General features: G+C 38.5%; 2 protein-coding genes and 1 long non-coding RNA gene across 3 annotated transcripts; 2 read left to right on the top strand and 1 right to left on the bottom strand.

The window, feature by feature from the left end:
* The first annotated feature begins 15 nt into the window (after positions 1 to 15).
* On the top strand, positions 16 to 7,208 carry eri2 (ERI1 exoribonuclease family member 2). The gene is made up of 9 exons (XM_008438480.3): positions 16 to 349; positions 1,059 to 1,123; positions 1,228 to 1,308; positions 1,397 to 1,524; positions 1,604 to 1,766; positions 2,616 to 2,716; positions 3,488 to 3,569; positions 3,655 to 3,743; positions 4,971 to 7,208. Exons 1-9 carry the CDS (start codon positions 327 to 329, stop codon positions 6,324 to 6,326), a joined length of 2,088 nt encoding a protein of 695 aa, XP_008436702.2. The 5' UTR covers positions 16 to 326; the 3' UTR covers positions 6,327 to 7,208.
* A 422-nt stretch (positions 7,209 to 7,630) lies between these two features.
* thumpd1 (THUMP domain containing 1) lies at positions 7,631 to 12,596 on the top strand. Its single transcript, XM_008438579.3, has 5 exons — positions 7,631 to 8,145; positions 10,838 to 11,018; positions 11,101 to 11,186; positions 11,352 to 11,514; positions 11,606 to 12,596. Exons 1-5 carry the CDS (start codon positions 7,939 to 7,941, stop codon positions 11,929 to 11,931), a joined length of 963 nt encoding a protein of 320 aa, XP_008436801.2. The 5' UTR covers positions 7,631 to 7,938; the 3' UTR covers positions 11,932 to 12,596.
* Positions 12,597 to 18,280: 5,684 nt separating this feature from the next.
* Positions 18,281 to 19,655, bottom strand: LOC145547979 (uncharacterized). Its single transcript, XR_014084251.1, has 2 exons — positions 19,289 to 19,655; positions 18,281 to 18,390 (listed from the first exon to the last, which is right to left on the bottom strand). It is a non-coding gene; the product is annotated as an uncharacterized LOC145547979 (long non-coding RNA).
* Positions 19,656 to 20,643: the final 988 nt, after the last annotated feature.

The following is a 20,643-nucleotide window of genomic DNA, read 5'->3' as shown; positions in this document are numbered from 1 at the left end:
CTTCTTTCTTTTATCGTATCTAGATGAGCAAATATTCACCACCTTTTCATTCCTGTTTGCATAAATCCTATAATTTCGATAAGTTGTGCTTTTATTTTTGACGTAAAATGCTATACCGGAAATACATGTCTTCGGACTTTTGGCTGTTTCCCTGCAGCTCTGCGTTCCATGTCGCTGCCTTATGGAACAAACTAATCGAGCTCAGCATTATTAATTAATGTTTGAAAAAACAGCGGCAATTTTCGAGTTTTCAGGTTATGCAGCAAGAAGTCTCTATTTACGTTGCGATGATAATATAGGGAAAGGATTTGCACGAAACGACGGATATGGCTACAAGAAAACTAGCAAAGTAAGTGAATTAGCTCATTAGGCCTTAACAGCCATGTAAGAATACAACGTGAATGAAGAAACGTATGACTGAAGATACCATAAAAGAAACTGGTGTGTGGTCTTGTTTTCAGCGGATTAGATTTTTAATTATTATGATCAATTATTATTATTAAGCAAATTGTCATCTAAATTTATTCACTGAAGCATTATTTTACCAGGAAGTCCCTTAAAATAAAATCTGTTTTTCAAGGCCAAAAGACGCACGTGGTTCAGATCATTTAAAAAAACAAAGCATAAAATTCACTTAAGTACAAAATAAATTTATACGTGGAAGAATATAACTTAAGAGTAGGACTTTATAAATCAATTTTGAATTAAATACAGGCAATTTGTTGTACACACATTCTCATGATCGTAGTTCTAATTTCTGTTGGGTATATCATGCATATCTAATCAGTTGTCAGCTTTTTGTTTTGTTGTTTTTGTATTTTACATCAGCTTTCTTTTCACATACGTTTTTGTAACATGTCTTGTTCTTACATTTTCTGTTTTGGTTTGAAAACAGAAATGTATATATATATATATATATATATATATATATATATATATATATATATATATTATTATTATTTTTAAATAAACCTGCCTCGTGATACTTCACCGTATATAAATCTCTGTTAAATTTCTGGATTTAGTTTTTTTGTTTGTTTGTTTGTTTCCTGCAAAAGGAGATTAGGATTACTGAGACAGAGAAGTCAGTCCGCCTCTGGTTTGAAGAAATCAGTGATATCAAGTGAGTATTATTTTAAATTTAATTTGCCCAGACTGTAGACAAGTAAGCGTATTTTCTAGACGGGTTTTATTTATTTACTTTATATGAATGCTCGTTTCTTCCAGATCAGATATTTTCATACTTGATTGTGATCGACTTTGAGTCTACTTGTTGGAGAGAAAAAAATAACTACGGACAAGAAATCAGTAAGTATTGGTTGCATTTTTATCACTTTGATTTGATACAATTCTGTTTCTGTGGACTGGAGTCCATCACCTTTTCTTCTCCCTGCAGTTGAATTCCCTGCTGTCCTACTGAACACATCATCAGGGGAGGTCGAGTCTGAGTTTCATACGTACGTTCAACCTCAGGAGCATCCTGTTCTCTCCGAGTTCTGCACTGAGCTTACTGGAATCACACAGGTAATGACGCAGAACGCTTTTATATACAGAAACTTCCTCGCACACACACCTGACTGCTTGATTTTTGCTCGCTAAATAGGTGCAAGTAGAAACTGGTGTCCCCCTTCAGATTTGCCTCTCTCGGTTCAACCGCTGGGTGCAGAACCTGCAGCTGGACAAGAGAGTGATGTTTCCCAACAAGCAGCAGACGTGTTCTGCCTCTGACGTGTCCCAGAAACTGTGCACTTTCCTCACCTGGTCAGGTAACAGTCGGTTCATCACAGCACCCGGGCCGGCTGGAACGAGCTGAAATAATGAAATTTGATTTGAGTTTTTTTTTGTTTGTATTTTTAATTCTTGTTTGCAAGAATGGAGAAAGTGTGGAAAAAGAAATTAGAAATGGAGTTTGGAAAAAAGTTCTAGTTCAAAACTTTGTGTCTTTTAGTCATTTGTCTAAAGTTCTGCCCTTATTTTTGTATTTCCTTCTCTGTTATGTATTTTAATTGTTATATCTTGAAAAAAAAGTGTGTTTTCTGTTTTTATGCATTATTTCTCTCCTTATTTCCTAACATGTTGTTTTTTCTTCAAGTTCATCTTCTTCCCATTTAGTTTCATTCTTGTTTTTTTCCTTGTGTCCAACCTCTTAAAAATTTTAATTTTATTAAAAAATAAATAAATTTTATATATATATATATTACACACACACACACACACTGCTCAAAAAAATAAAGGGAACACTTTAACATTTAAGTGAACACTGAAGTGTTTCCTTTATGTTTTTGAGCAGTATATAATATAGAGCACTCAACTTTCCTGGTAAAAAAGGCATCATCACTTTGAAAATACTGCTGTTTTAATACTGTTTTGCATAAAGCATTACATAAAAGGTGGAAATTTCACAACATATTTATTCCCAAGATAACTTGTAAATGCCAGCTTTATCAGCTCTTATGAAAATCACAAAACCAAACAGTGAAATGTAACATGCCTTTTAAAACCACAGTACTTATGATTAAACTGTTAGCAATTACATTTTTGTGTTTTGAAAATGTCTCTGATCTTTCATAAAGCAAAAAGTATTTAAAGTGGAATTATCTGTGTTGTGTTTTCAGACTGGGATCTTGGCGTTTGTTTGCAGTACGAGTGCAAACGCAAACAGCTTCATAAACCAGATGTTCTCAGCAGCTGGATAGACCTGAGAAGCACATACAGGGTAACTACCAGCTCATCTAAAACTCCCCCACTGTTTGTGGATGTTTTCTTATAATATTCTGGTTTATGCTGCAGATATGAAGTGTTTTTTATTAACTTGAACAATGCGATAAAACATTATTTTATTAGAGATGCATTGATCCGATGTTAATCTCTGTATCTGTCCCGGTATTGAAAGAAAATTCTGGATCAGTGCCTGATCCATCAGGACAGATCTATTCAATCTAATTCTATGCTTCGTGCTCTGAGAAACATCATGCTTTATTTGTTTTACATTAGATTGAAAACTCTTAATTGCACTTTCTGAATCATTTGAAGGAAGGTTTGTTGCAGTTTATTTTGACATGTTTCACCAAGTTAATCAGCCTATTGTTTTTGTCAGTTTCATTTTCCTTATTATTTATTTTACAATTGCTGTTAAAATTCCAACAATAATGACTGAACAAGTTATAGTTGTTTTTACATGTTTGGCCAAGCTTGTGAAGCTATTAGTGTATTTAAATGTGCTGTACTGATGTAGAGTTATCAAATAAATTTGTAATTCAGTACATTTATGGTTGTGTTTGGAGGAAATAAAATGTTGAGTCAGTTCAGCACTGTCTGTCTGTATCAGGTTGGTATCGGCCGAAGCTACATTTCAGATATCTGTATCAGTATTGGAAGTGAAAAGGGGGTCACTGCATTCCAATTTTTTTATGCATTATAATAGAACAGATGAATTTGAACCTTATCTATTTATGTCACTGCGCTTCACTTTTTTCTCCATCTCCAGCTCTTTTACAGCCGGAAACCCAAAGGCCTGAACGGAGCACTTCAAGATTTGGGAATACAGTTTTCTGGGAGAGAACATTCTGGTACCGAAAGTGACATTTCTTTAATTCAGCCTTTTCAAACTTTGGAGTCCTTTTGACATTCCTTTTGTTTCTTTTTGCCTTTCAGGGTTAGATGATGCTCGAAATACAGCTCAGCTGGCCATCAGAATGATGAGAGATGGATGTGTGCTGAAGACCACCCGGAGCCTGGCGAGGGTGAGTGGACCCCCAACGACGTCCTGAAAGAACCCAGACTCCTCAGATTCTTAGCATCAACTTTGTATTTTAGGCTTTTCTATGTGGAAAATATTGAAATCTTGTGATCTCATGTTTTTAATTTTAGCTAAATAATAAACTGACTTCAGAAAATGATGAAGAATTATCTTCTTCCTCTTTCTAAAGTTTTGTGCTTGAAAACAGAAAAAAAACACTGAAAGATAATAATAGTGCAGTGTGTTCAAAAGGTTTCTTTTGAAAAAACATCTGTGAGAATCAACATTCAAATTTGTCACAGAAAAAAAATATGACCACAGCTCTGCTTCACCACCTGTAATTCATCCCACACCTGGCCACACACTTCAGTGTTTCTTCGCTCCGCCCTCTTGGATGGAATTTTTATTTTATTTTTTTTTTTTTCAAAGACTGACTGCAGGCGGGTTATTCTTTCACAGGGGGTTTTGTTACACTTTAAAGTACACACGCCAACTATTTCCTGAGAGAATTTCTAAAGACAGTTTGGCCAGGACATTCTTGTGAAAAAGATTTAAAATTTCAATATTTCTATCTTTAGGATAATAAATTGGTTGCAGTGGATTTTTTCGAGGGTATCAGAGTAAACTTACTGTTGTAAAACGTACAACATCTTTCCTTATTACTCATAATTCTCCACAACTAGGCCTGTCGCAATAAAAATCTTTCTGGAAGATAAATTGGCCCATAAGTTATTGCGATAAATGATAATCTTGTTGGTTTGAGACCATTTTTCAAATTATATGTCAACGGCATAATAATGCAGCTTTGCCTGCTCAAAAACCAATAAACTTTCGTTTTGTAGAGAGCACTGGAGTTGGAATATGTTTGAAATATCTAAAATAAAAACACAACAACCAAAGTAATACATAAAATGGAAATAAAGAAAATACAACCCAAACCATAAGTACAATGGATTATAAGATTTCTGTAAACAAAATTACTCCTCAAAAAATATCAGAATGGAAATTATTTTAATGTATCGTTTAATTAATTGCTTATTGTGACAGGCTTAGCCACAACTATGTGCTGATCTGTCATCACATCAAGTCCCAATAACATACTTCAATGTTTGTGGTTAAATGTGACAACTTGCACCATTATAAGTGTTGAACTGTAGGAGATGAAATTTTAAGAGAATATTTTGAATTTCTTTTTTTTAACTAACCAATTATCTGGTTTATTTTCCTACAGACTCCATCAATGGTCAAATCCTTTTTCAATAAAACCGTCCCTTCTTCAGAAAAAATACAAGAAAAGCAGAATGATGCTAGGAAAAAAGCAAATTTCCTCAACAGCAGCAAGAGCTCATCATCATCCAATATTTCATTGAAAGCTCGTCAGAAACATCCTCCTCATGGGGAGCCTCCAAGTTCAAGCTCAGGTCAAACGTGTCACAGCCTAATAACACCAAAGACACTGTTGAATGTAACAATGGCACCTCTAAAGGGACAAACCGACAAATCCGTGACAGCACATGTTGTTCCCCGTCTTCTTTTGTCCACAGTTCTGTCAAACTGTAGCTCACCTCCCGGTGACAGAAGCAGCAGCCATGTTCTGTTCTCTACCACTGTTGGCTGCATTTCCTCTCTACCTCACGTCGTCAAAACATCTCCTGTGGACAAAGAGGAGCGGGATCTTTTGGTGGAAACGGATGAGCGGTGCGGTTCTTACGATGACGTGGTGTTGGTATCTGATCAGACTGAAACGGATACAATCTCAGGTGGAGAGGTTGGCTACGTTTCAGATTATGACGGCAGATGTCAGGAGTGGGACGGAATGAATCATTCACAACACGAGAGAACAGAAAACCCAAACATACTGAATAATACTCGAGATTCATGTATGGTATGGAAATCTGTAAATTCAAATGTTGAAGTCTTTAATCAGGCAAGTGAAGAACCACACCAATCAACAAGCAGACAGTCAGAGAAATGTTTTGCAGTGCCGAAAGTTGTTGATTGGAGCAAACTGAATGGACGTTTAAGGTTAGATACATGTCGTAAAAATAATCAAAAAAACGAGGTCTCTCCAGTTCTACCCAACCCCTTTCTGCCTGAAAACACTTCCACTCCAAATCCATCCACCACGAGACCTAAACCAACCACTGTGAAACACAGAGAACCTCTGAAATCCTCATTTACTGTTTATACTGATCCAAAAACTCCTCATCCCTCCACCTCTGGCTCTCTGCACCCACCCAGAAGCATCCTGTCCTCTTTGTCAACAAACATACTCTCCTCCTGTGCCAAGCGGCTCAGTGGGGCTCTCACAGCAAAGGGGTCAAAGGTCACCTCCCCTCTGTGCGCCTGTGGTCGCCGTGCGAGGCGGCAGGTTGTGTCAAACGGCGGTCCGAATCACGGCCGGGGGTTCTACTGCTGTCCGGTTCGCCGCTCTGGGGGCAAAGAGAGAGGGTGTGGGTTCTTTAAATGGGAGTCTGCGCTCTTGAAGAGCAGCTCAGTGGCTCCCCCTGCTGCTGGGTCTTCTGTATCACTCTGTCAGGTCAACTCTACACTTCCATACAGGCGGCCGCAGAGAAAAAGTTGCTGAACGGGCGGAGAAGCAGCTGTGAAAAAGTATTTACCCTAACTCATAGTATTTCTTTAGAGCTCGACACTTAGGAAGAGCACAGCAATCACAGTCGGACAGTGGGGAAAGCGGGTGGGTTGTCCTGTCAGACCGTCAGTTCCCAAAACCACACACACAATAAAACTCCTTGTAAAAACTCACACGGACCGCATACAGGTTCAAAACCTTGTGCAGTCCAGCTGGACCCTGTCTCTTAAGACCAGGATCGAGTTATGAAAGAGCTATGATTTATAACCTTTTTTTTTTTTTCTTTTACGTAAAAAGATCTGAAAAGGCAAATCTGGAGAAACACCTTAACACACAGGTGTCAAACTTCAGTCCTCAAGGCTGCTGTCCTGCAGTTTTTAGATGTGCCACAGGTACAAAACACTGGAATGAAATGGCTTCATTGCCTCCTCCTTGTGTAGATAAGTTCTCCAGAGCCTTGTTAATGACCTAATTATTCAGATTTGGTGCAGCAAAGGCACATCTAAAAGTTGCAGGACAGTGGCCCTTGAGGACTCTAGTTTGACACCCCTGCCTTAACAGGTCTGGAAATGGTTATGAAGCCCTATGTAGCCGTATTATCCTTCCAAAAATGGCTTTTGTGATGGAATATTGCCCAGGTTGAAAGTTAAATGATTGTTATTCCATTTATTGTCCAGTTCTAGAAAAGGAGTGTAGGCTATATGCTACCATGAACATTTTGGATTTTGCAAGAAATATCCAAAATGGCCAAAGACGAAATATGTTGCTTTGTAAGTCTTATGCTAACACAGAATACTTTGTCATGCATTTTAAAACAAGAAGCTCATGTTGATGATTTTTAATACAAGAAATATAAAATAAAGTAGTTTTGTCTGATTCAGTCACTAATATTTGTTTGTCTTTAACACAAACAGTTTTATCTTCTGATTAATTCTCTTCCACTTGGTTTTCCAGTTAATTCCCATCATTTATATGAAAACAGAGACCAAGTTGTCGTATTTGGGTCATCAAATACGACAAAATTTCTACTCAACTTTATATTTTAGCCCATCTGATTATGTAATTTTTACATATTTATTATTTATTGATAATTTAATTAGTTACTCAGTACTTGAGTAGACTTTACCAAATACTTTTTTTACTTGAGTATTTCTTGGATGGCTATTTAAAATATTTTTGAACTACTCGAGTACAATTTTTGGGTACTCTACCCAGCTCTGACTCATTCTATGTTTTTTCAGTTTCCCCCCAGCTCACACGGTGTCCCGTTTCCTATTCGCCTTTTTTTTCGGTCGATGAGTCTTTTTGTCCTTCCTGACACGCCGTAGAGGACAACCAACAAACGTGCAATGTTGTGACTCGATCCAGCTAGTTTACGGTTTTAAGCTGAACACGTGCGAGAAAGGAAACCCGCTCGTGTCTGATCGATTTTTCTCATTGAACCCTAAAGGGTCCCGTGGAAAGCTGCGGTTCCGTTAACCTGCGGAGCTTCAAAACCGGAGGAGAAGAAGAACCGGAACCTTGACGGTAGCCTTGTCAGTGGAGATCCTAGAGGAGGTTAAAAATACTTCCACCTCGCGTCTGTGGGAGAAAGCCCGTCGATAACATGTCAGCCGTGCAGAACGAGTCGAGGAAGCGGAGCAAGAAGCGCTATGTGTCCGGTCAGCAGGGCAAGCGGTGGAAGGGCTCCCGGGAGCTGGAGGTGGGAATGCAGGGGATCCTCATCACCTGCAACATGAACGAGAGAAAGTGCACCGCGGAGGCCTTCAACCTGCTCAACGAGTACGCGGGCAAGCTCTACGGACCAGAGAAGGTCAGACTGGCGGTGGTGAATCGTTTTAATCCAGTTGGCTACTAAAGAAAGCGAAACTGCACGTTCAAATGCTCGGTCCCTGTCGCATGCTCTCCCTCTGCTGGTGATCTAACCTCACGGCTGGCTGTTTTTTCTCCCTCCCCCCCAGCTGAACCAGATCAGACTTGATTAGAAAATTCTTCAAACGGGAATCCAGTTCAGTCCTCTGGTCTATTCCCTGATGCTGCTATTGTTTCTTTAGCTGGTTAGTCGTGTTGTTGCTCGTCCTCTTGAGGTTTTTCTACATCTTGCATGTACAAATTATACGGTCAAATGAAATGTAATTTTAGTAAATGGGTCCAAAATGAATCTCAATATGTATTTAAAGTTTTTTTCTGTCGATTTTGATGATTGGCTCCATATAAAAAGAGTGGAAAGTTGAGTAGAAGGAAAAAGTGTTCACTCTTCAAGTGATTTCATTTTCCAGCAGGGCTGTTCATCTACTCCACATGTGTCAAACTCAAGGCCCGCGGGCCATATGTGGCCCGCCATGTCATTTTATGTGGCTCCCCCAGCGTTTTATAGGCCCATGATTGACTTAAAATAGGTTTTGAGCATGAATTGACTACAAACTACATCTCCCATAATGCATTCCGATTGTTACCAACCAACATTATGGTTTCTCGCCACTAGAGAGCAGCAGAGTCACCTCAAGCTGCTTATTGATTTTCCCAGCGAATAAAACTGAGACGTCGACAAGCTAACATCAAAATGTCTAAGAAAAGAAACATCGATTTACAAGACTGTGAATGAAGATGTGTGTGAGTTGGTGTCAGGGAGGCAGGTCGCGCTAGACTTTTTTTGTTATCCGTCATCTTGACCGACAACATAAAAAAAATCGGTCATGTACTATTTTTATCCGTGAAATTACAATCATATTAACATCGGCTATTTAGCCGCATTTTATGCGGCTAAATTTAGTTAATATGAATTAGTTAATATTTACCGGTTTAGTTAATATTCACCGTGAATCCAGATCCCATCACAAATTAAGCAGATAAATGCATCTAAATTTTTCTCCGTAGTGACAAAAACCACTGACTGTGGCCCCAATAACTTATAATAAATTAAATTAAGCGACTTCACTTAAATTAGCATCACTTCACACACTGGGGTCTGAACGCACTTCCTCCTGGTCCCCATCTGCAGAAAAATCTGCGCTAATTCATCAGTCAGTTGGATCTGTCTGATCCAAACAGATCAATTGAACTCTGTGAGTGTTTTACCCTGTGCGCGGTCGGGGTGTGCGCTTTTACCAGAATTTCTTGTTTGTTTGTTTTTTGCGTGGTTTCGCTTCTCCGAAACGGACAGATGTTACGTCTGCAGCTCCTCCAGGACGCCGCTCTCCTGGGTAACGTGCACCAAGAAGGCTCCATTTGTTCAATCCGCTGGATGAGTTACTTCCAGCGGTTTTTAATTCTTCGCAGCGGCGGAGCCGCGTCCACAGAGTTTGAGCAGCGGACTGCGCATGTTACAGTCTAATTAACTTCTGCTTCGTCATTTATTTCCTCAAGATAAACTGCCGGCTCCTCAAATGGATTAACACAACGTTGCATTCTCTTTAGTTTTCTCTGGTCTGGAGACTTGAATTTAACGCGTCATTTCAACCAAAGGTTTTGAATGCGCTTCCTAACCAGACGCTCCAAAGCGTTATTTAACAATATGAGGTGTTGTTTAATTTGTTTTTAACATTGTATTTTCATATATTTATGCTAGGGCTGCTCAAGTCTAGTTTTCTAGAGCTACCATCTGCAACTGTAGATGTGTTCCTCATCTAACACACCTGGATCATTGACTCATTATAAGCCTCTACAGAACTGAGTTGCTGCTGATGAGGGAAGTCAACCTTTTGTCTGGGGTGTGTTTTAGCAGGGATGCATCTAAAAGTTGCAGTCTGGAGGACTGAACCTGGGCACTCCTGATTTGTACCGTCAATGTGGCCCGTTGAGGGTGGTCAATATGCTGAAGTGGCCCTCGGTGAAATTGAGTTTGACACCCCTGATCTACTCCAATTGCCCATTGTGTCACAAGCTGCTTCAGTGACCATGATATCTACAGCTGCGTTTCCATTACAAATGTGCAAAATCTTTGTCAATACTTTGCCAATGTTGAAATAAAAACACATAATTTTGCTATTGAGGTGTTTCCATAAAATTAGAAATGAAATTAAAATCACGCTTGTTCATGCGGTAAGTCACTATAAATCATGGCAGCGATAGATGTAAACAGTTACATGAGATATATTCATAATTTAACCATTAGAGGAGACGACCGTGTCTTATTCAGGCGTTGGAGCGACAAGCTCGGCATTTTGGGGAAATTGTAGTTAGTAATTTTACAGACGAGCTATGGCTTCAACACATTGGAATGAGGGAGTTTTTATGAACTGTGCGATGCAGTGGTGGAGTCGGATGCACATTGTCTGAAAAACAAAAACAAGAAATCAACTACTTCCTGTCCTCCTCTTTGTGGTTTCTGCCAGTAGTGACATCCGGCTGCTGACCACATGACACACGTGATCAACACTTTGCGAAAAAAGTGTTTCCACTGCAGTGAAGGATATTTTGCCAAAGTTTGATGGGCTGTTTTTTTTTTTTGTTTCACACAGATAAAATAAGTAAAGAATAAAACAATGTTTCACTTTAACCTGCAGCTTCAGAACAACAAAGGAAGCAGCAGCAGTGAGGAAGAAGAGGCCGAAGAAGAAGACGTAGACGTGGCGTTGAAGAAAGAAGTCGCACAGCTTCAGTCATCTGCAGGCAAACGGGAGAGGCGCTTCCAGGCCCTGGAGAGCGGTGCCAACAATGTCATCTTCATCAGAACTCACAATCTGGGTGCGCTTTTTATAAACGGTGAACGTTTGTTTTATTTTAGATTTTATTAGGGTTTTTAATTGACTTTTTTTTTCTTTTATAGAACCTGACAAATTGGTTCATCACATTCTGTCTGACCTCCACTCCACCAAGAAGAAGAAGTCACGAGTCATCCTCCGGATGCTCCCTGTGAGAAGACGCAGTCAGCCCTAATCTGAATATACTGATTGTGGTAGAAGTTATATGAAAGATGAAGAACAATTTCTGCACAATTTTATGTTGAATATACAGTCTGCCATCATTTGTTGTTCTTTTTGTCATTTCTTGTGTCTGATCTCTTTTCGTCTGCTGCAGGTAACTGGAACGTGCAAGGCGTTCCAGGAAGACATGCTGAAATACCTGACTACCTTCTTAGAGCCCTGGTTCAAAACTCCACACAGTGCAACCTACCAGATTGCCTTCAAGGCCCGCAACAGCAGCCATAACAAGAGAGAGGAAATCATCAAATCCATCGCAGGTGCGTTCAGATCTGCCACGGCGTCTCCGAATTGGCAGTTTTCCGATTTAAAAACAAAAATTTTCTTTGGGTTTTTCCACCACCATGGCAGGTCTCGTCGGGAAGCTGAACCCGAAAAACAAGGTGGACCTGACGAACCCCGAACTGACGATAATCGTGGAGGTCATCAAGGCCGTGTGCTGCGTCAGCGTGGCCAGAGACTATACGCTGTACAGGAAGTACAATGTTCAGGAAGTGGTAAAAGAGGACGCGGCCAAGACAAAAACCGACGCGACCGCGGCCGAGCAGAGAGACGAGCACAACGGTGGGGAGGCGGAGAAGGACAAGGAAGAAAAAGTTGCACAAGATGAGGAGAAAACTGGAGCACAGAATGAAGAGCAGGAGGAGGTTAATAAGGACAACGGTGGTGGAGAATAAGAGCTCAGACTCAAAGAAATCTGCAGCTTTCTAGTGTTTTTTTTTTTTTTTTTTTACAGTTGTCTAATACAACAGAATATTAGGGCCATTCTAAAAAATTAATTCTTGTAGTATTATGAGAATATTGTCATAGTATTACAACTTATGACTTCAGTCTTGTAATATTTCAACTTTATTATGATTTTATTCTCACAATACTACGACTTAATTCTCGTATGATTTTATTCTCGTGATGACTTTATTCTCATATGTCTTTATTCTTGTAATTTAATTTTTTTTTAAATTATCTTAGCATGGCCCAAATATTCCATTGTAATCAAAACGCCCTGGTTGTTAATAGTCTAAAAAATAATAATGTAACTTAATGTTTTGGGGCATTTTTTTTATTAATATATGAAGACAATGACAGACTTGTAAGCAACTTAACTGATGAGAGAAAGTGTCCAGTTTCTTGCAATGAAATGTTGCACCTTTGACCTTTTTATATTTTGAATTTCAGTTTCTAATTTAGATCTTTTTACTCAAATAATTGCAAGTTGGGCCACATGACACGTTAACAGGAGGATTGCATAATGGCACCTTTACAAATGTAGATTACATGAATTACCCGTCTACTCTTTGTAGTTCTTTCTTAATTCTCAAATTAAAGTTCTGTGTTTGACTGATTTCTTTAATGTTTTTCTTATTTTACACTCAAAAGAAGACAAAGACAAACGCCCGGGGTTAGTGAGATAAGAACTTATATGGAGAAAATTAGTAGCCTTTTCTTGCTAACCAGCCTGAGGTGATATTGGCATGAATGTAATCATTGTCTGAATTCGACAGCATTACAACTTACTCGTTTGTAGGTGGGGGGAAACTGCAAGCTTTTGTTAGTTTTCTGCCATGTTTCTAATACACTCGGGCGTGCCGTTTCATAAAACAGCATAATGTCCGTCGCTGCCCCACCCATAGGTGTAAAACTGGCGCGAGCGTCTTTACACTCGAGTTGAGTTTAAAGGTGGCTCGGAAAAACATGTTGCTACATGATAACTGATTAAACTGTTGTAACGGCTGAAAAGAAACATTTTCCGCCCATCTTGCCAGGGTCATGAACTCTTTGAAATACTATGACATGTGGAATAAAACTCTTAACTCTAGCAGTGAAACTAAAAATAGTTCGTCAGCAAGTCTTTCAGCTGGATAGTGACCCAAGCCCTAAGGCCAAATGAACACATTGTTTACTAGCAGCATATCAACCTGCTCTCATGGCGACCATCACCCTGCTCTCATGGCGACCTCAGTCCCCTAAAGACAAAATGCTCTTCCAGTGGCAAACAAGCTGCCTGGGCAAAGTGTTGACACAGGGGTAAAGAGAATTGGGATTTTGGTTTAAATAAATAGATAAATAAATACAAATGATCTTCCTCATGTTTTTCTCCACATTCTCACCAGTGTTGTCAATATGCACAGCACAGTATCTAAATTCCAGTTTGATCAGTAATTCAGGTTTACCCCACAAGATGGCTTTAGCGTCTCATTTTCTTCAAAAAATAGTACTCTGACTTCTTGGCTCTAAGCCTATATTTTGTGCTGACAGTCTAGGTGGGCTGCTACAAAGACTAGTCCTGGTCTATTGAATTTTGTAAGGCTAAAAACTAAACAACTAAGCAAGAAAACTAGCAAAAATAAAGCATATTTTATTCAGTAGGATTTTCAATACTTCTGAACATCACAAATCTGTACTAGAACAATAAAAAACAACCTCTCAAGTCTAATTTTGATAATATATATGTTTTAAAAAAGCAGCCATTGGATGCACACCCTACACAGCAGACCATCATGAGTAACAGACTGGACAAAAACAACAATGTGGACACACTTTCAACTAAATGTTTCTACTGCTGAGAGAAGGCAGAGGAGCTCGATTATTCCACAAATTATCTGTCTCATACTAAACTGTCATGACATAGTGACAGTGACAGTTTGTAAAAAAAAGTCTTTTATAAAAGTTGTTATTGTCTTAATGGGGTACATATGTGTAGAATTTTGTGGAAAGAAATTAATAGAATGTGGAATAAGGCTTTAACTTAAAATGTAGAAAAGGTGAAGTGCTGTCTGTGTGAATGCTTGTACGGATATTTAGGGGTGCACAATGTCAAGAATCATCAAATTGCGACACTGTTTCATATAATATATGACAATTAACCTTGATTTTCCTAAAATCATATCTGTCTGTCTTATCAAAGCAATTTACCCGTTTTCTGTGGCTGTTACGTTGAGCAGTTAGACACTTTCCCACTGACCTGCTGTTATTGGAATATGGAAAGAGCTTTCCTGCTTATAGCTTATAACTCTTGCTTGAGTCATTTCCCACTCTTGTCCCTTATGTCTTGTGGCTTTTAATATTATACGCAAATAAAAATAATCCATCCAAGCACTTGCAGTTGCAGTATTGCAAACATTAATATTCCATTTGACATATTGTGCAGCTCTGTTACTTTAAATATGATTCAGATTTTTTTGTTAAAACTGATGACTTGTATAGCAAAACTATGAGGCAAATGATGTTTTTCTTTGATATATTTTAGCAAAACAATTATATCAGGAGTCTTGGAGATGTTGGGAATTGGTGCAAAAGCATATTTTCTTTTTTAAATTTTGTTTTGTTTACAAGAGTTAGCAAAAGGTCATGCATTTCTTGCCTGTGTCTTATCTGAATCCACTCAGGTTGGAAATATGCACATATTTTTTTTCCTTCTGTAGAATTATCCTAGTTTTCTCGTCTCAGTCTGCAGAGCCTTGCTCCAAAGGTCATCAGGAGTGATATAGCTTTTCCTCCCTGTGGATACAGTAAAACTCCTATAATGTGTTTTTTGTTCATATATTTGTGCTAAAAACCACAAAATGAAATATGCAAATGGAACAGAAACGGTCTAATTTATTAGCGGCGTGGCATAACTGCGGTCTTGGACAAACACAAATGATGATAATTATTCATAACGAGAACCTTCGGTCCGTGTGCTCTTGCTTGCATTCACATTTACTAATTTGCAGTATGTTTTCTGCTCATTACACTCGGGATGAACTGTTGCGGTGACCCACCCGTCGTTATCTCTGCCGTTTTCCTGCTAAAACTCACAAATGACATTGCTGCTGGCTCTCAGGTGGCTCAGTCAGAGGGGCCTGCTGACAGGCGCGCAGGAAAAGGAAAAGGATTTCAACCCGTCAGTGTGCATTATTAGTAAATTAGCAATTAGGCGGTGTATCTACTAGCGGATATAATGGCCAACGCACAGCAGTGTCTCATAATGACAAGACCGCTCTGAGCAAAACAAATAAATAAAAAAATCCCAAAAGCAACTTTAAAAACACGCTAAGAGGAAAGTGTTTATTTTTTTTGGTGGAATAAAAATATATTTTAATCAGCAGGCTTATATGTTGAGTGATGCGGAAAAATAATAGGAAATCAGAATATTAATAGCAGCGAGAAAATGAGGTTGTCCACACGAGAAACTCTGATGTTAAAGTTACCCTGAGGGTTGTTTCTAATTAAACCTCCATGGGCAGTGAAGCCCGCTGTTCTCCAAGTCAAAGGTGCACTTCACGTACACGGCGCTCTGCTGCACGCGATCGAACGCTCATTTAGGTTTAAATGTCACAATCCTGTGAAACAATCACATCCACAGGAGCACGAGCACATATCCAGTCCCAGGGGTCAGGATTAGCATCCACTGGTGTGTGACTCCATATCTGACCTTTATGAGTAGCTAAGTAGAGCTCTCCGGGGTCTCATTTGTTTCACCTCGACCAAACAATGGCTTCAGCCCCCTCACAACTCTAGCGCTCTCTCTCTCTCTTTCAGTGCTGAACCACAGTGTTGTCATTGATGGTATAAGTTAATACATTTGTTTAATAAAATGAAATTAAGAAATAAATAAACTGGCTTTTTGATCAAACTTTTTGGTGCTAGGATGGGGTGTGTTTTATTAGTATTTTTTGGCCGCATCAAAATTGGTTTATTTAGCAAAAATTCAATGGAAACACTTTTTTCACATCACACTAGTCACATGATCAACAATGTATATCTATACTGCTTGAATACTGGTTGGATTTGGCGTGCAAACGCCGTTGTTCAGGCTGCGGGTCACCTTGGCAGAAGAAACACTGCCTGACCGATAACAAGGTCCTGGTGTTTTTTCTGCATAGGTTTACCAGGGAATACCAAACAAAAGCCACTCAGACCATCAATGTGCCTGCAGAATGTGGGACGGAGACGTACCACCTGTCCTCCGTCATCTGTGGGGATCCAAAGCAGACAAATATCTACTGTTACTTAATGAAGGGAGAACGAACCGTGAAGGCAGACAACGAGCATGTCTTCACTGCAGACAGCGACTGCAGTGAAAACATGCTCAACAACGGTTTCATTTACATTTACGAGAAGAGATGATCAGACACCAGAGGTTAGTTTCTCCAGCCTCTCCTCTGGAAGAAGGCAAAGGGCCCTTTGGAGAGGAGCTACAAATATTAACATCGGAAAAAGAAAAGAACCCTAGAAGATCTAATTAGTAATCATTTTGAGCTGGAGAAATCTGACTGGGACCAAAGGTGTGTCTGATTTAAATTTATGGGACAAAATGTAAAAAGGTTTGACAGGTTTCCTGTTTGCAGGTTTCTCTCCGGGCACTCCGGCTTCCTGCCACAGTCTGAAATCTCCATTGAAATGATCCAGTAGGCCAAGGGTCACCAACTCCAGTCCTCAAGGGCTACCATCCTGCAACTTTTAGAATCACCTCTGCTCCAAAATGTCTGAATTTCCTCACCAGCCTTAATTCCTCTCTGCAATAGGCTGGAAATGAGCAGTTTATTTGATCCAGGTGTGTTTGAGCAGAGACACATCTAAAAGTTGCAGGACGGTAGCCCTCGAGGACTGGAGTTGGTGACCCCTGCAGTAGGTGGAAGTGGGCCATGAAGGCGGGTCCGGCGGGCGGCGCCGGTGCAAAAAAGTCCCCGTGGGGTGGGGCACTGGGGTTAGCACTGGAAAGCGGAGCCTCGGACAGATAACACAGATTAATTAATTAATTATCGATCGATTGATCGAGGGCTCAGCCCTCGGATCGATGGATGGATGGATGGATAGATAGATAGATAGATAGATAGATAGATAGATAGATAGATAGATAGATAGATAGATAGATAGATAGTACCGAAACCGATAATAAAAAATATATATCCGACATATGTAAATAAAATAAATATATGAATAAAATAGTATATATATATCCGACATAAGAAATAAAACAATAAATATATAAATAAAATAATAAATATATATGAAATATATATATAAATAAATATATGTATGCATATATATAGATATGTGCGTGTGTGTGTGTATCTATCCATCTATCTAGGTATCTACCTATAGATAGCTCATAAACCGGCGACCCGCCAAAACCAAAAGCTCTGGCAGGATCCAAACGACGCTCTTAGAACTACGGGAGAATTCAGACTCCACTCATTCATTTTTAACTAACAGTATAAGCGCCAAACAGCCAAATTTACTAAAGTAAACTCACCAATAAGATTTAGGCTTTGTTCCCACCTCCACGGACTCACACAGACTCGCTACGTACAAGATGTTTTGACACAATAGATCTTTTTTTCTCCTAAAAGTTAATAGTAAAGAGGATTAGATAATTAAAAAAATTTCAAAATTATACTTTTCTATTTTAGGAAAATCTCAAGGTCCACACAGTGCGTACAGCCCCGGCCGCCCTGTGCTCAGCTTATACATCCAAAATATGCACAATAGAACTATGCTGAGGATAGATAGATATGACAAAAATCACGACTGGTCAAATATTTGGAACATTAAAAAAAACAATAGTGATAAAATAGATGTCAAATATCCTCCAGCAATGCCAATTTAGAGCAGCATGACAACCTAAGATTTGGTCTTAATTTTTTATGTGTGTTATTGTGTTTTATGTCTTTGTGGACCATGAGTCTCAGGCCAGTGCAGAGACCACTAAAGGGGCAGGTGCTCAAAAAAAAAAAGGGCCCATCCAACCGTATTATAGGACAGAATATTAAAGCCTCTCAGCTTTCAAAGTTTAATAAACAATGATAAATTACAAAATTGTGACATGTACAATCAAAGCTTACGAACATCTCCATATAGAGCATAACACTATGCATATGTAGATATTTTATTAGTAATCTCTTTCTGCATTTTGTTATAGGAAAGTATTGCAATATCCAAACCCGCAATTTAGCAAGATATGTAAATCAGAGCTGGACAACCAGACATATTTTGTCTTTACAGAATTACACTATTAAAAATATAAACAAGGGCACAATGCAACCTTTTAGTGACTGTAATCTATAAAAAGAGCTGCCTGTTTGCTGCACTTGCAGTGGAGATGAAGATGGTCCATTCAGAAAAGCAGAGCTGCATCAAACTTTAAGGTGGAACTGCAGGAAAAAAAAAAAAAAAAAGTAAAAATTTTATTGTTAATGCATGTCACCATGAGAAAAGCCTACTGAGTTTTGCTTAAAACACTTTTTTAAACATTTAAATCACACATTTGTCTCATGAAGTGAATTTTTTTTGCAAAACAAACTTATTTGTGCATGTCAGAAATCTTTTTTTCATGTCAGTTTTTGTTTGACTCAAAGTTTTGCTTGTGATTCTCACAAGACTTCGTGGGCAGGGCCCAAAATCACAACAAAAGATTTCTGATGTGTGCAAATATAAGTTTATGTTTGTCATATAACTTTTTATGTTCACAAGACAAAAATTAGTTATTTAATTAAAAAGTTTTTTAAACAAAACGATTTGTTTTTTTAAAAAAGAAATCATTACAATTCCAAAAGTTTTGATTACAATTTAATTTAACTTCATACTCTGTGAACCAGACCCTAAACTTACTTAAAGTCTGGATTGAGTTCTTTCCCCTTCATTAATGTCACTTTTATTACATTCATTATATCTATCATGGTAATTCAGGGTGAGTTATTTTTGATTCTAAATTAATATCCTTGTTGGACTTTTATTTAAGTGCTATTTTCCTTCAAGATACATTTACCTAACGCTAGAATAAATTAAATGTACATTATGCAGCAAAGGAAATTAGAAGATCGGACACATATCCATTACGGAGATGATCGGTTTTGGACGGGCGATGTGCCCTTATTGCATAATAAATACTAAAGAATGACTGATATCATTAACGGTACAGGGGAGAAGCTTTTTAGTTATCTAGCTTTGCTAGCAAAGTCGTTAGCTAGCAGCTAGCTTGTAGCACAACAACAGCCTAATGTCTGTATGATAAAAATAGTGAATCGATAGATAAGAACAGTTTCTCCTCACCTGGCTGTCTCCTCCCGCTCAGTAGTTCTTCAGAGAAAGGCAGACGCAGAGGCCTGTCAGTGTCTGTTGTATTTCATTACCTCTCTGCTTAAACCGCGACTCCGAGCTGAAGCAGAAACGATACGTTCAACGTTTTTCGTCATCTGACAAGCAGCAAGTCTACTGCACTTTATTCACCAAAAACGGTTTTTTATAATTCACCAAAACCTGTTCTGTAATCTGGAACGTTCGCTATGTTGAGCTCCAGTTAGCCGCCTTATCGCACTGCGCGAGAGGCAACTGCGTCATGCGTCACGGGCAAAAGGTCAAAGGTAACAAGGTGACCGGCTTATTACGTTATACAAAAAAAAAAAAAAAATAAAATTAAAATAAATAATAATAATAATAATAATAATAATAATAATAATAATAATAATAATAATAATTTTAGTACATGTTATGTGTCACAAGAGGGCTTAGAAAATAATAATACAAAAACAAAATACAAAAAAATAAACATTGACCAAAAGGGCACTTGGGGGCAAGGAGCAAAAAGGGCAGGTGCTCAAGCAACCCCAGCTCCCCCCTCTGCACGTGCCTGTTGTTGCAGCTATAATTTGCTGATACACGCTATATATTTTATTTTAGCCATTCATAAAGAGATGTAACAAGCTTGAACCTACAAAAAAAAAACAAAGTAAAAATTAGTGCTGTCAATTGATTAAAAAAAAAAAAATCAATGTAGCACTGTGATTAATCATGATTAATTACTATGCCTAACTTTGTGAGCTTGGAAAATAAATATGCACACAGTTGTGGTTCTTGCAGGAATGGTGCTCTGGGGAAGCCCCTCCTTCTGCTGCACTCCAACCAATTAAAATGAAATCAATTATCAGATTAAAAAAATGTTCTAGCAACTAAGGAAAACTTACTTCACTACCATTTCTGATGCCACCCTGGGCAACTACCCATACAGCCCATATAAAAAACCGGCTCTATACATGTTTTCATAAAATATATATAAATGCATACTTGGTGCTCTTGGGTACCCCCTGGTGGTATGAGGGCTCAAAGCAGCTGCTTAACTCGTATATGTCTTGGGCCGGCTCCCTGTCAATCTGTGAAAACCCAGAATATTTTTGTAATAAACTCAGAACACCTGCAATTCATTTATTTATTAGAATTGTGTTTTCTAGCTATATTGTCGTGCCTGATTTGTGTGCATAGACTTAGATTAGTTTAACCTTTTTATTATTATTTTTAATACCTTTTCTTATACCTTATGAATATATCTTCCATTATATGTTGCTACTGAAAACTGAGTTAGTCTTTCATTCCTGAATTTATTCACCACATCTGTTTTTTATTTCTTGCAT

Source organism: Poecilia reticulata, chromosome 1 (genome assembly GCF_904066995.2).
Source record: "Poecilia reticulata chromosome 1, P_reticulata-male-v2, whole genome shotgun sequence".
In the NCBI taxonomy this organism is placed as follows: domain Eukaryota; kingdom Metazoa; phylum Chordata; class Actinopteri; order Cyprinodontiformes; family Poeciliidae; genus Poecilia; species Poecilia reticulata.
The sequence above is the reverse complement of the archived record's forward strand: the minus strand, read 5'-3'. Positions and strand labels throughout refer to the sequence as shown.

Bases quoted from the DNA above. Each gene is read 5' to 3' on its own strand.
- eri2 (XM_008438480.3), top strand. From the start codon at position 327: ATGGCTACAAGAAAACTAGCAAA. The intron at 350-1,058 runs GTAAGTGAATTA...TTCCTGCAAAAG, and splicing joins GCTACAAGAAAACTAGCAAA to GAGATTAGGATTACTGAGAC. The intron at 3,744-4,970 runs GTGAGTGGACCC...ATTTTCCTACAG, and splicing joins CCACCCGGAGCCTGGCGAGG to ACTCCATCAATGGTCAAATC.
- thumpd1 (XM_008438579.3), top strand. From the start codon at position 7,939: ATGTCAGCCGTGCAGAACGAGTCGAGGAAGCGGAGCAAGAAGCGCTAT. The intron at 11,187-11,351 runs GTGAGAAGACGC...CGTCTGCTGCAG, and splicing joins TCATCCTCCGGATGCTCCCT to GTAACTGGAACGTGCAAGGC. The intron at 11,515-11,605 runs GTGCGTTCAGAT...CCACCATGGCAG, and splicing joins AATCATCAAATCCATCGCAG to GTCTCGTCGGGAAGCTGAAC.